Raw genomic sequence first — 15555 nt, 5'->3', positions numbered from 1 at the left:
AATGGGGGTAACAACAGCACCTCCCTCATGGAGTTGTCGTGAAGAGAAAATTCCCTATCTTTGTTCAGCACATGGCCCGGTGGCTCTTTGGAAAGTGAAGCTCACAAAAGGATAGAGTAGGATTTTTAGACTTGGAGTCTCTTAAATTCTGGCTCCTCAGAATCTCATTCTGTATACTTACTAGCAGTCACCTTGAAAATAGCCCTCAAGGTTACCTCTGGAGACTGATAGCACTCCTTCAAACCCCCATCATCCATAAAACAAACCAGGGAGCGAGAACTCACTGATGTCATGGCTGTCAGCCTTGTAAGAATGTGGACCGAGGCCTGGTATGAAAGGGAGGATTTGCTTTAAAGCATCATAGAATCTCATGTTTAGAGTGAGCTTAAAAGCCATCTGGTCAGAACAAATCTCTGCTCTTCGAAGCCAGGAGATGGTTAATCTTGGTTGAGGATAGTAAACAGACAGGGGCATGTGGGGCTTCTGGGCGCCAAAGGTGTGACATCGGTGTGCTCACTGTGAAATTTTGTCAAGGTTACTTAAAAGTGCACTTAGCATGTGCTCTATTCTCTGTGTATGTGAATACTTCATAAAGTTAGATAGCAAATCTTGTCATCCATGTGCTGTTTAGTTCTTCTTTTAGTCATTCTTTGTGGTTGCTATCTTTTACTTATTATTTTAAATATTTACAAAAGTAGTTCTTTTCACTGAAAAATCTTTAAACAGTATTGAACATCTCAAGTAAAACTTGAAGCCATTGTTTCATCCCTGTCTCTGCATTTTCAGTTCTCAGAGGTAACCACAGTTAAATTTCTTGTAGATTGTTCCAGGTTTTTTTTCCCCTGTGTATTTCTGTATTTTTTCCTTTACTTGAAAAATGGGATGATCATGTACATCGTGTTCCATAACTTGCCTCTTTAACTCAGTAATATATTGTGGGCAACCTTGCATATCAGATATAGAATTGACGTCCTTCTTTTTAAGAGCTGCATAATATTCCACCATGTGGATGCACTCAATTTATTTAGTCATTCTCCTATTGATTGACAGTGAACTTGTCTACAGCATTTTGCTATTATAAATAATGGTTCTTGAACTCCATGTATTTCCCTAGTAACATCTGTGATACTGCTCGAATCCCAACTAAAGCAGCCAAATGTAAGCTCCTTTTAATTTAAAATACCTTCTTCGTTAAGATTTTGGGCTGGAGTTTCATGGGGGTAATTCTCTATGGCGGCTAAATCTCAAATTTGGAGATGATGAACCAGGCTTCCTGGGTAGACTTCTGGGTGTATGCACTGTTACATTATTGTAAGTTCAAGACAAGTAAAACAAACAAGTGTTGGAGCACAATTATATTTAATATATAGTCCCTCTCAATGTGTTCTATTATTAGCTAATCAGAATGGGGCATGAATAGAGCCAATCAATAACATGATTATTGGCTGATGCTCTCCCTTGTAGACTCTTAGCTTCATAAAGCCATGGCTTTGATATTTTGCTATTTTTGTCCCCTCCCTTAAACTCTGTCTTTATTCCAAATTATTAACAGTTTCCTGCCGAGATGTAGCTGTCAGAATCTCAAGGTGTTCTCGTTAATAGAGTTATTAACCCTCTTGTAAACCAGCAAGGCATTCTCTGGCTTGGACCCAAAGCCTGGAAGACATTGCTTGGCTTTCTCTTAATGCTGAGGTTACTAGTTTGACAATGGTGGGCTGTCGGAGAGTGGTGATGGGTGTTTTCTTTCTACCTCAGTGCCTGACTTGATGGATGGTTAGAGGAATGAACTTGTATTTGATAAAGCAAGTATACTAAAATGTTAATGGTAGACTCTAGGCAGTAATATGTAGATGTTCACAGTAATATTCTTTCAGCTTTCCTCTTAATATTTAAATTTTTTTCATAATAAAATGTTGGAGGAAAGGGAATATGGAATAGAAAGGGAAATGGGAAATCTGATCAACAAAGGACTTGATCTAAAGTCATACAATCAATCAGTTTAGTACCAAGGAACGAATTGAACAGAGACATCTATTTTTTGAAAAGAAGTTTTATATAATCATAATTATAGTAGTTAAGATAATAATGAGGGAGAAGATGATATTGATACCTTCCCATATGTCTTGTGGCATTCTTATTTTCCCTGTGGTGTTTAATCCTAACACCAAACCTGTAAGGTCGTATTCGATCACCAAACCTCTTTTTAAGTCATCATCATCCAATTAATCTAATAATGTCTCAATTTTCTGTGTTTGGAAACAGGGGCCCAGAAAAATTAAGCGACTTGCCCATGATCTTAATACTAGATGACACAGAGGCTGAACTTGAACTTACATTTCCTAATCATATCTTTGCTACTCCATCATGTGTTTGCTCTGATTATAAGACTCTGAAATCCAAAATCGTTCTCTGGGGAATTCATGGAAAGGAGGATCATTCAGCCAAGAATACTTTGAACTATGATCAAAGCGATGACGGTGGCAGAGCTCTGTCCTCCTCACCACTAAGGCCTTCAACCACTTCCTAAAAGCCGCTCCCTAAATCATCCCTTCCAGGTTGTACCCAGTGCATCAGCAAGGCTGGTGCCTTTCCCAACTTTGGGCAGCCTTGTTTTGCTCCCTAATTTGCTGGTGTTTTTCTGACCAAAGATATGGTCTGGGAGAATTAGTACTTTATGTTTACTAAGTGTGCACACTGTAATTTTATGGCTAGGTAGGTGGGAAACTATTAGTTTAAATAAATATACTTTTCAAAAGAGTAGCTGTGTTAAATGAATTGAATAGTCTGTGTGGATCAGAAACAGTAGCTCAATCTTTTCTTTTCTTTTTCTCTCTCCTTTGGAGTGTTAGTGAGCTTGAGTGGTTGTGTGTTTCACTGCAGGTGAAAATAAAAGAGTGAACGGTGTCAAAGTGAGATGAGGAATAAAGCAGGATCATAGCCTCTGTGATGTTCCGCTGTCTGTCGCTATGGGCTGATGGATTCATTCCTTTGAAGCACTTTGCTGATGAAACTGATCTTCAAATGGGTCCCCAGATGGATCCATTAGCTTCACCTTCTCCCTCTGCAGCGGTGGTGGGGATTTTGCTTTTGTTCCTTTTTTCTCATTTTAAAGGAGATTTTTTCCCCCCAGATGTGCTATTATTTAGATCCAGCAAGTATTTTAAACAGTTGCAATAAAACAAACCACTTTTCTTGGCCCAAAACCAATCCAATTCTCCTCCCTAGAGAAAAACCACTGTTATTAGTTTGTGTTATTTTCCAGGGCCTTTTCTCTCGTTCCCTTAGTTCTGTATATTTGTGCAACTACATACACAACACATACTGTATTTTGTTGTATGGGTATTTTTTTTAATATCAAACCTGTATTTATTTCTCATCTTGACTTTCTCCATTAACAGTATATCTTCAAGAACTTTCAATGTTAGTGCCTATTTGTCAATTTCTTTTCTCCCCTCCAAAGGTTATTTTACCAATTCTCCTATTTATTATGCATGTCGATTTTTTTTTTTTTGCTGATAGCAATGATGGGGCGAATGTACTTGTATATTTGTCTTTGTATTTGCAACACCTGTGGCAAAGCCTTAATTTTCTGAATAAAAAGACTTCTTATATTATAAAAAGGAAAATCAATAGAAAAAATAAAGATCCTCATTCTTATTGGTTATTAGGAAAATTAAAAATGAGAACACACATGTCCATCCGTTGGGTAAAAAATAAGAAGGATCCATAAATCCACTGGTAGCGATGGTGTAGGAGGTTTGGTATTCTCATACATTGTTGACTAGAGTATAAAAGGTGTGCCCTTTTTGGGGGCAATTTGAACTGCTTCTAGGTATCTGTCTTAGAGAAAAATTTTGTGCTCCTAGAGGCAGGTTCACATATTTTTTTTGCGGCAGTGGTTCTTAAGCTTTCTGGCTTGCGGAGCCCTTGAAGGTTTTGATGAAAGCTGTAGACCATGTGAGATCAGGGCTGAAAATGTGTCTTGAAGAGATCTCAGCATGTGGTAATAGAGGGAACCATAAGAGTTCATCTGATGAAAAGTGATGGACACTGTCCACTGCACACATGTACAGACTTTGGCAGTATTTCAGGAGATGTGCAGTCTTTCTGGAAGCCAAATCCGTAGCTCCATAAGTTTGTTTTTCTCCCTCTATCAGTTATCTATGCAAAGCTGTTGGCTGTAAGGGGAACTTAGAAATGAGAGAGGTTCTGAATAGACAGATGCATTTCCACTCGTGGGAGAAAGAGCTCCCATCCAATTATTTCACAGTCTGTTAATGAGTGCCTACTGTGTGCTTGGCCTTGGGGCCAGCACCACCTAGTAGGAGAGGTCCCAGCATACTGTATCTAGAAGAATCCTTTGTGAGGGATCGTCTACCGAATTAAACAGATGACCTGCGGAACAGAGAGCTGTTTTAAAGAACAGATGTTCTAGTCCAGTTGACCCAGCTAATCTGAGAAATGCTTTATTGTGGAGATTGTCCTGAGGACACTAGAGTGGTCTGATTTTGATTTATAGAACTTTTAAGTATTTGGGAAGTATCCAGGTTGTCTTGCATGTGTGTTCTCAGAAATGTTTCACATAAACATTTTTCTTATGGAAACTAATTTGGCAACGATTGGCTGTGTAGGGCAAAATGCAGTTTTCTGGATAAAACCGTGTGGCCTGTCTTTGTGCACAAGCTTTTTTTGTAGGCTTCTGGCTGGGAGAAGGAATACACCAACTCTATACCTGTGTTAATTTTATTTAGCTTAATTGCAAATTCTTAGCACCATCATTTCCCCAAAACCTATTATGGAGTAGAAAATACAATATTAGAAGTGAGGAAAGAACTATAATGGGAACTTTGGGTGAGTAAGTAACAAATAAACGATATTTCGGGTTTCTTGTATTTCAAAACTGGAGACATATTGCTGATTCCTAGTTGGGTCTGAATGATTTATAACCTTTTATTTGTGGTTGAGTGTTGCAGTCTATGTTGTCATGGAAATTCTATTGAATTTATAGGTCCATTTATCCAAAATGATTTTCCAGACTTCATTTCATGGTGAATCATGTGGCTGTTACTCCCAAGTGCAAAGCAATTTCTAAAAAGTTTCATATTACAAAGAGCACAAACACTGTGGTGGTTATTTTTGTGTTTTTGAAATACAAATGAGTTTCAGATGCACCTAGGGACTCCCTCCCCCTCCACTGTGTCCAAGGTGTTAAGCTTCATTGCATTTCGGAACCAACTTTCTATCTAAAATAGCTATGCGAGCAAGGAAAGATAGTTTTAATAGAAAAGAAGGTGACTGATTACAGTAGCTCCAAGAATAGGGGAAGTGGTCTTGAAAGTACTGCTTTCCGGGTGGGTGGCAAGTCTGCTCTCCCAGACTTGGAGCCCCCTTATAGCAGATTTGCCATTCCCCTTCTTAAAGTTCAGTTGTAGTGGGAAAGGGAAAGAAAAACAAAGTGTTTTATCATATTTATTGACTAGGCTTCATGTGACCTTGGTTGGAGACATGTTTCGACACCTTGGCACTATTGACACTTTGGGCAGGATAAGTCTGTGCTGTCGGGCTGTCCTGTGCGTTGTAGGGTGGTTAGCAGCCTCCCTGGCCTCTACTCACTAGATGCCAGTGGAATCTCCTCCCCAGTGATGACAATCAAAAAGGTCTCTAGGTCCCAAATCACCCCTGGTGAGAACCTCTGCTCTGGGAGCTTTGTGCTAGATCCTAAAGATAACTAATAAGTAGTTCTTACTGCTCATGGGAATTCTGGTCAGGATGTCATATGGAGAGATTTTAAATGTGCAGCTCTGCACTCAAATGCCTCGATTTGAATCCCAGCTTTGTTACTTCTTAGACAAGACCTAGTATCTGAGCCTTAATTTCTTTTTGTGTAAAATGGGGCAAAGATTGGTACCTATCCCAAAAAGCGATGGTAAGGATTAAAGGAATTAATTCAGGCAAAGCGTTTTAAGATTGGGATACCTGTCAGCAGCCCTCATGGAATGTTCTATGGAGGAGGCTGACTCTTGGCCTCATTTGCAGTGTCGGCCTCAAGGGAAAGGGCAGAAAGAAGCAGTGCTTGGTCCAGGGAATTGTTATTTGGTCCTAGGCTGCCATGATTCTACACACCCAGGGACAGTCAGCTTAATTTGCTCTGTCAAGCAGACGCCTTCTCTGTGGCCTTACCCTCCTGTTTAGAGTGGCCTCTGTCGAGTCGAATGGGTGCCGGCAGGGAAGCATCCTGGGCCCTGCTCTGTTATTATATGACACTTCACTTTTGTTTATCCCAGTTTCAAAAGCACAGTTATTTCACCAATTTTACGTATTTATTATTGAAATATCACATACAAAAAGGAAAACTCACGAATATTAAGTATACAGCTGAATGAATTTTCATACTCTTGTAACCAGGCCCCAGATCAAGAAAGAGCGCTTTCCAGCACCCCCAGAATCCCTCTTTCGATTACTGACCCCCAGGGGTAACCGCTGTATTGGCCTGTAACTGCATGAGTTTTTCCTGGTTTTGTACTTCATTTCAACAAAATCACACGGTACATCTTTTTTTCTTTCCTTTTTTTTTTTGGTATCTGGCTTGTTTGGCTCAGCATTGTTTGTGAGAGTGGTCTGTATTGTTACCTGTAGCTGTGCTGCATTCCATGAGCTCTTCCATTGTGTGACTATGTCACAATTCGTTCATCCAGTCCATTATTGATTAGCATTGGGTAGGTTCCAATTTGGGGCTATTGCAAATAGCCCTTTCACTGATTTATTTGTATTTTTTTCTTTCTTCCCCCCCTTTAACTAATTTTTAAAAATATATGAATCAGTTCACAGCCCACAGTATGCCAGATATTGTGGGAGGTGCTTTACTTGAGTTGTTTTATTTAATCCTCCCTGTACCCACTGATGTATTTCTTATCTTCAGTTGACTCATGAGGATATTATGACTCAGAGAGGGCGACTAACTTCAGCCAGGTCACACAGCTATTAAATGGCAGAGCTATAGCTTACTGAGTACATGATAAGGGTATCTGGTCAACATATGGCCAGATGCTGAACCTACCTCATTTTTGTCTAAACTTATGCTGAACTGTAAGAAATAACTCATGAATCATGCATAGTAAATCCCTGAAAATCTCAGCTTACTATTGTAAGCAAGAGCCTGACCTCTTCCCTACCAAGAGAAAAGTGCAAGGATTAAATATTTATTTGAATAATCATATGCATCACCGAACCAGAAATTGCAGAAACCAACTAATAAATGGAGTTATAACGGCATAAACAAGTTACACACAGAGACTTTTGAAAGGGTTCCCAAAAACATCTCGACACCTGATTGTATGTGAGTCGTGGCCCTAGTGTGCACTTGCATTCTTCTGCTCCAAAAATTTAGATTCCTGCTGTAAAGTAGTTGAAGATAATTGTTACAGGGCAAGTGAAAAAAGGAAATAATTAAGGATTAGTGAGCTCCGTGATTAATGATATTGTATAAAGCAAATGTTTCAGAATGTTTATTTAAATGCTACCTTGCCTGCAAAGATGCTGAATACCTGCTATCCTTTGGAGCAGGGTTCTTCTAAAAATATCCTTCCAGTGAAGGCTGTGGGAAGCCCACACACAGGTGTCTTTGCTACACCTTGTGGCATGACTCATTGGGATGTTGGCTGCCCATGGAAACAATTTATTTTCACCTTAATTTACATATCCCTCCTGGTCACAGAGAAAGTAATAATGATACATAATAATAAAAAGTGAGAGCTATTTCATTTGTTTTTACTTTTCCAAAGCATGTGAGTAGTGAATCTTTATTACAAGGATCCCAAGAGGTAAGTATTACCTCCATTTGACAGAAGGGGACATGAGCCTTAGAGATCTCAAGTGTCTTCAGTATACAAATCAGGTCTGATACTGTGGCCCATGGTCTTTGATCTCCATTTAGTATTACCCAGTTGTGTTATCTGCCAACTCCACGGACATTTTTGTGTAAGTCACAAGAGTGTGAACTGGGTTATAACATTCTCCAGAGGAGAAGCCTGTTAGAAAGAGGTGAATGAATAAGAGAGAGCTCAAAGAAGCTCAGAAAGTAACTGGGTTGCAAAACACTTATTATTTATAATGTGATACATATATCTGAGTATGTTTGCTTAAAATCAGTAGTGACCTTTGAGGGTGTGTTAGTCAGGGTTCTCCAGAGAAATTAAACCAATAGAGGATAGATAGAAAGATAGATAGACAGACAGACAGACATATATATACATGGAGAGAGAGAGAGAGGTGTGTGTGTGTGTATACACACATATACACACAGATTGAAATTTTAAGGAATTGGCTCCCTCAATTGTAGAGGCCGGCAAGTCTGAAATGTTCAGAGCAGGCTGAAAATTCCAGCAAGTGTTGATGTTGCAATCTTAAGTCTGCAGGCTGGAAGCTCAGGCAGAATTTCTGTGTTGCAGTCCCAAGGCTGAATTCCTTCTTAAGAAGACCTTGGGCCTTCAGCTGATTGGCTGAGGCCCCCACATTATGGAGCGTAATCTGCTTCACTCAGAGCCTACTGATGTAAATATTAATCACATTTAAAAAATACCTTCACAGCAACGTCTAGAATAATGTTTGACCAGACAACTGGGCACCATAGCCTAGCTAAGTTGCCACATAAAACTAACCATCACGTGGGTAAAAAATACAATAATGATAATTTAAAGAAGTAACTGGGAGTAAAAACTGTTCATTGATACAAAACAAAATACCCATATCATAGTTCTGAATTCAGAGTGTTTGTGTTATATATTTTTATATAAAATATATAGTGTATATCATTTTTCTCCACAATTGAAATGAATAGATTTTCTTTTGTTGGAGCATTAAAATTTCAGGCTAGAGTTGCTTAGATAGAAGATGGTGTGAATTTCATGTAGATTAAAGAGAAATCAGTATAATCTGTGTTTAGCAAAACCATACCTGAGGCCGCTTGGGCATTTCACTGTGATTTTGACATATTTTTGCATCTTCCTGAGTGTTTTCTTCAACGGTTTAAATTCATTCATTCTCTTAAGTATCCTCATCTCTCCTTGCCACTCATTTTGCAAAAACCTTGGGATAGTGTTTGTGTCTTTATCATTTGGCTGTCCTTGCTTTCAGTACTCAGCGCCCCCGCTCATTTCATTCCTTCGATAAATAAATTACTGACAATAAACAACACTGTTCAAGACACAGCCTTCAATCAGGCAGACAAACTTCCTGCCTGCATTGATCTTCTTGTCTGATGGCACTGGCAGAATTAAAGAATTAGAATGTCTGTGTTGAGTGTGTGTGATCTGGCTTAATAGTAGTTAAGGTACAGCATCATCCCAAAATCAAGTTAGATTAAGAATCCAATATACAAAAACCTCTATTCTGATATCAACTTATGCAAATCCTCCAACAGGTGAGACCAGGGGATCATTAACTGTTTTTGGATTTTTACTTTGCCTTCACTGCACATTTTTATTCTTAGGCAACTGTTTCTTGTCCACCACCATGTTCTCAACTGGCTTACCACAGTTTAGCGCCAAGCAGAAAAACATATTTCACCTCTTCAGTTCTGTTGTCTACTGCCTCCTATGTGATTTTTAATTCTGCTGTTCCTTTTTAATTCACCATCTTTATCTCATTCTGTTTATATCTCATCTGTTCTTATTCTATAGCTTTTCCTGTGTGTTCTTCTACTCTATTAAAGATGCCCAAGAGTATCCTGGAAATGTCTGGTGGATCTCTCAGTACGTTGCCTTTCCTCTGAGCTTTTTTCATGCTGTTTCCTTACTTAACTCATCATGAATTTTTCTTGGGCCGTGTATGTGTGTGTGTGTGGTGCATGTTGAAGACATTTAAATTTTTTGAAAGGAAACTACAAGGTAGAGCTTTCTAAATCACCAGAGAAGGTACTGTTGGATTTTCCATTCTTAGGTTGGCATCATTTCCTTTGGCCATCGTTATCACAGAGATGTGAGAGCTGACTTTTGCACACAACTGTAAGAGCCTGGAAGCCTACCTTCAAGAAAATGTCCCCTCTCACCCATTGCCAGTATTATTTTAATATTCCTTTAATATATGCCTAACTTGACCATGAGCCATTTATTGCCTTATGGTTTTTTTGTGATACTTTTACCTACAACTCAACTTTGGCATTCAAAAAATTACCTTGTCTCATTATTGATATTTTTGTCTTCCCAAGCACAAACTGTATCTTCCTCTGTCACAGTGCCTTGTACATAATAGGCATTAAGCAAACATTTTTGCCTTTTGGAGGGAAGCACAGTGATTAAAACCTTGGCTAGGATTGGAAAGATCAGATTTCTATCCCAACCTTGCCCTCCTTCCTCAAGAGCTTTGTAAATTTAGAAATCCTTGGTTTCTTTGGCTGTAAATAAGGATCATGGTGGTAACTTCCGCAATGAGGGTTTAATGAATAGTAGTACAGTTCCTGGCATGCAGTAGTCACTCACTAAATATTTGAAAAATAACATTAATAAAAATATAGAAGGCTTGGGGCTGGCCCCGTGGCCGAGCGGTTAAGTTCGCACGCTCCGCTGCAGGCGGCCCAGTGTTTCGTTGGTTCGAATCCTGGGTGCGGACATGACACTGCTCATCAAACCACGCTGAGGCAGCGTCCTACATGCCACAACTAGAAGGACCCACAACAAAGAATATACAACTATGTACCGGGGGGCTTTGGGGAGAAAAAGGAAAAAATAAAATCTTAAAAAAAAAAAATATATAGAAGGCTCTAGTTTTTAGACTTGTTGCTTTGTATTAATTCAGCTAAACACAGATAGTGATACAAATTGGAAACCAGGCATATACATAGTTTTTTTAAATCAGATTGCAGGAGAAAAGGGAAGCTCAGGGGCATTTTGTTGTGACCCTGTGCACATCGTGCTGGTACCCTACAACAGTAGAGCGCTGCCCACTGTAACCTTATGCTCACAGTCCGCATTTCATCTCCCTCACGTTACTTGATAGTATTACCATTCATTCAAGCATTTTCCATATCTCTATTTTAGCACATGCCTCCTGGTCACTGAAGGGGCTTTTTCCCCCTGTAAAATTTCTTCAACTTATATGCGCTGTGTTTCTTCAGGAGGAGAATTCCTACACAGTTAGTGTCATTTAGATTCACATTATTAGAAAGAACGGGCTTTGAGGAATGCTGAAGGGGATGCCCTGAGTATGGCCCTTGAGAGCAGATGCAGAAAGTAGATGGGCTGCTCAAGATGTTTCGTAGCCATCCCAACACCTTCAAAGATGTTTTTGGAAAATAGGTTTCCAGCCTCTGCCCAAATTTGTCTCATCGACAATAACAACAAAATCATTTAAAGTGTAATTCACTCGCAAAATTCCATGTACTTACTCTCATCTTTAAGTTAGCTTCAAAAGTTAACATAATTTAGTAGACTACCACTTGAGAGAAATAGCACAGAAAATCGATATTTCAGACCTATGCTGCTGTTCTCTTTATGAGACATTTTATTATTCTGATGGGTGGAGCCCTGACTCAAAGACATTTTCTAAAAATGAATTTCCTCACGCAGTTGTAAATGAAAATGCCCTTGAAAAGGTCTGAAACTATTTTGTATCACACACTATTCAGGTGATGCATTAAACAATGCTGCCCCTGCTCATGGGCTGAAGAATAAGAAAACCTTCTGTGAACTTACTTAATTTGCAGGCCTGAGTTTTAAAAGGAAAGTGAAGTGTAATTTTCTGAATATACTTGTGTAGAGTTTTTATCTTGGGTTAGTAGCATTGTACCGAAAGCAATTCACCCAGTATTCAACTGTTTTAATCTGCACCTCATTGAATGGATTTTTCTCAGTTTAAATTCATGATGTCTGAAGCTGTCCAAACCTAAAGGCAACACATTTGTAAGGAACTGCCAGAATCAGTGGTAATTCACAGTCTAAGAAAAATAATTCACCGTAGGAAAGAAAATCCTCCAAAAGAATCTACCCTTCCTTCTCCCATCCACTTGGGTACCTGTCTTTTCCTGGAAAGTGTCCTGATTTGGGCTACCTGATTTCACCCTTCAGAAAAGAAATGTCACCTTGTTCTTAACATCTTGGTGATGCAGTCAGCGGGACTCTGCCTTTGACCCATACCTTCAGCTAGTCTCTCTGACTTAGGTTTCCCCACTGGGAATTTGTTATTTACTATCAAATCTCTAAACCCCATCTGGGGTGTGGTTGTTCACGCTATTACAGAAAGTAGCATCATGTCATTTGGAAAAGTGGGGAAATAGAGGTCGTGGAATAGAGCTAATGATACAGGAAATTTGATTTTCTGTAAGGAATAGGGTCATTCTAGAAGATTCAGTGGAATCACATTCTTACAAATTTTAAGATGTCTGCCAAATGTTAACTTTAAAATATGATGATGGTGGTAGTGGTGGTGATTTGTTGAGTACAAATGAGATCTGGGCATGGTGCTATATATACTGTACACTACACTGATTTGTCTGATCCTCACTCTCACCCTACCAAGGATAAATACTTGATTCTATACGTGAAGAAGCTGATGCCTAGAAATTATCTTGCTTGCCTGAGGTCTCACAGGCAGGTAAATGAGGAAGCTGGAATAATATTCTCTCAAGAACATATTTTGTGGTCCATTTTTGTCCTCTGAATTGTATGAAATATCAAGGAGTGTTCAAGCATTAAAATTGGATAATAATTTTAAGTTGATTTATCTGTGTTCTGCTTTTGAATAAGAAACCCTAGCCAAATGTAGGAGAAGGTATTTAAGGTTGAAATGAGAGCACCTGGATTTTACACCCTTCCTCTGACGTTTCGTCTTAGCCAAGTTAACATCAACTTTCTGAAGCACTAAATCCTCATCTATAACTGAGTGGAATAATTTCTGCCCAGTCGTCACAGAGGTGTTGGATGGGTTAAGTGAAATAACGTATGGGATGCCTTTTTGCAATCTGTAAAATGTAAAGCATTGTTATTAGGATTACCATTATATTTCTTTGTGATTTCACTGAAATATTCCATGTGGGCTATTTTTCAAAGCTGCTGAGAAACACCTTCCAATTCTCATCCTTAGACTGGGCATTGTCTATAAAGATGTTCCCATTTAAGCATTTACAATTTAAACAACTGGACTGAATCTCACAGGCTTAGTTTTCAAATTCATGGTATTTAACTCCATTAAAATTTTGCTGCTTAACAGGGAACTATCAGCAAGACATGAGTATTAGGTAATACGAAGGTGTCTGTGTTATTTATTTTGGGCAGCATGAAGGCATTGTATTAGGAGAGAAGATGTGTGTTTTCGTGATGCCTACAGAAGTATGTCATGGTAAAATGAGATGATGTCCAGGATTTGCTCTCAAATACTTCAGCAAAGGAAAAATACAGATAGATGAATACATTTGGCAAAATCTTACTAAGTGGGGAATCTGGGTCCGTTGTACTATTTTCCTCTATGTTTGAAAATTTTTCTAATACATTTTTCAATTGTTCTTTCACAGATGCAGATTTTCTTTTACAATCCAGACGACTTTGACAGCTTTCAAACCGCAATTTCTGAAAACAGAATAATTGGAGCCATGGCCGTATTTTTTCAAGTAAGTTAATGGTGGCTCAAGTACTTCAACCAGAGAGTTTTCTAAGTATTTTTTTTGTAATTCACTGAATTGTTCCATGTTTAATGAATGCATCTGTTTCCTAGTTCACACCTGTCTAAATGAAAGATATTTCATATTGTCTAATGTGTGATTTAAAATGTAAATAAGTATGTTTAGAAACATAATGAAAATTTTTGCATGAATTATTCTGATTTTATTGCTACTTGACTGGTGCACAGATTGAAGAACACATTTATCATCTAAGTTACTTTGCTGCTGAAGCGTTTTGAACAGGTTCCTTCAGCATATTAAGAGGCTCCTGTTAAAAAAAAAGATGGTTTTCTTTGGAGCAACTTTAAAATTTGACGTTACTTGCAAGTAGATTAATAAATAGCATCAGTCACTTCTCTAAAGAGACTTCTTTCCCTCCCTCTCCCCATCCCCAGAAATGGAATTGAGACCATTTCCAAATTTGTACTTTTATGATCTCCCATCCTTTCTCTGTTTTATTGTATTTGTATTAATGAGTGTACCTGGTTCATGTGTTGATTCTGTGCCTACAAGCCAAACCTTGCGTCCCTCAATAGGTAATGCTGTCCAGGCTTTTTAGTAAGTCAAGTCAAATTAAAGCAGTGTTGATCACTGAGTACCTTGACCAAGTAGCCCAGAGGAGACCTGGTGCTATTTTGTGTGGAAGGTACCTGAGTAGTAGGCATGTGACTTGTCTTTGTCTTAAAATTTGCCTAACAACATACAGGTGTTCCTTTTACCATTGAGTCTTTGTTGGAAAATGTGATGTCTTTCTGATAACTCAAAGGAACATTGAAGGCATTGAAACTTTCTCCAGCATAAGTCTTTAGCCTCTGCTTCTTGGGGCAAGCTTCTTTGTCACTGAGATCAAGCCATTCTTGTTTGGAGTATGTTAATTTCACTATCCTGTTTAGTGGTGATGTATGATGGACAATACTCTCCACTGCTTCCCTCTCCCTCTTAACTACCCTCTCTCCCTTTTCTTTTCTTGGATAGAGGCTCAAATGGATGGTTATATGTAAAAAATTGAAAAGCCTAATATTCTACCCAAACTTCAGAAACAATAAGAGCAGTGGTCATCAGCATTGGTTATTGCATTGGTTTTCAAGCTGTGGGTTCTGACCTACTAGCAGGCCATGACAACATTTCAGTGAGTCCTGACCAGCACTTTTAAAAGAAAGAAATAGAATAATATGGAATAGAAAATAATCAGAAAGTATCCGAGTATATCATACATTGTAAGAACTTTTTTTTGTTCTTTGTGGAACCTTTTTTTTTAGTTATTTATGCATGGTGATGCATACTGTGTCATGATATGAAATGTCTGTCTTTTTTTTTTTTTTTTTTGAGGAAGATTAGCCCTGAGCTAACATCTGCTGCCAATCCTCCTCTTTTTGCTGAGGAAGACTGGCCCTGAGCTAACATCTGTGCTCCTCTTCCTCCACTTTATATGTGGGATGCCTACCACAGCATGGCTTGAGAAACGGTGCCATGTCCGCACCCAGGATCCAAACTGGCAAACCCTGGGCTGCTGAAGCAGAACGTGCAAACTTAACCGCTGCGCCACTGGGCCGGCTCCTGAAATGTATTTCTTATTGTGGGTCATGGTCATTTAGAAGTCATCTGTTTATGCTGTGTGTTTGCACTGATCTTCCCATTGTTCTCGCACACATCTTTCTCTCATTATTTTCATCAACCACAGTAAAGTGTAGTGTTTTAAGAGCTTATTCACTGGAGTCAAAATATTTGCTTTTGAAACCCATCTCTTCTACTTAACAGCTGCATAATAGTGATGTAGTTATTTAAACTTTCCAACGTCAGTATCCTTATCTGTGAAGTGGGGATAGCAACATCTACATCATCAAGATTGTGGCAGTCATTCAATGAAGTCTCTAGTGTGGACCCTGGCACATAGTAGACATTTAGTA

General features: G+C 38.8%; 1 protein-coding gene across 6 annotated transcripts in view; it reads left to right on the top strand.

Moving 5' to 3' along the window:
* Nucleotides 1-15555, top strand: part of PTPRG (protein tyrosine phosphatase receptor type G) — a 676181-nt gene that overhangs the window by 452642 nt on the left and 207984 nt on the right. For all 6 annotated transcript variants that reach the window (XM_070576964.1, XM_070576965.1, XM_070576962.1 and 3 more), the window contains exon 5: nt 13502-13597. In XM_070576964.1, the coding sequence (XP_070433065.1) occupies nt 13502-13597 (96 nt within the window). The remainder of the gene's footprint in view (nt 1-13501; nt 13598-15555) is intronic.

The sequence above is a fragment of the Equus przewalskii genome, chromosome 15, assembly GCF_037783145.1.
Source record: "Equus przewalskii isolate Varuska chromosome 15, EquPr2, whole genome shotgun sequence".
Lineage (NCBI taxonomy): Eukaryota > Metazoa > Chordata > Mammalia > Perissodactyla > Equidae > Equus > Equus przewalskii.
Note: the sequence above shows the minus strand (reverse complement) of the source record. Positions and strands in the feature narration are given on the sequence as shown.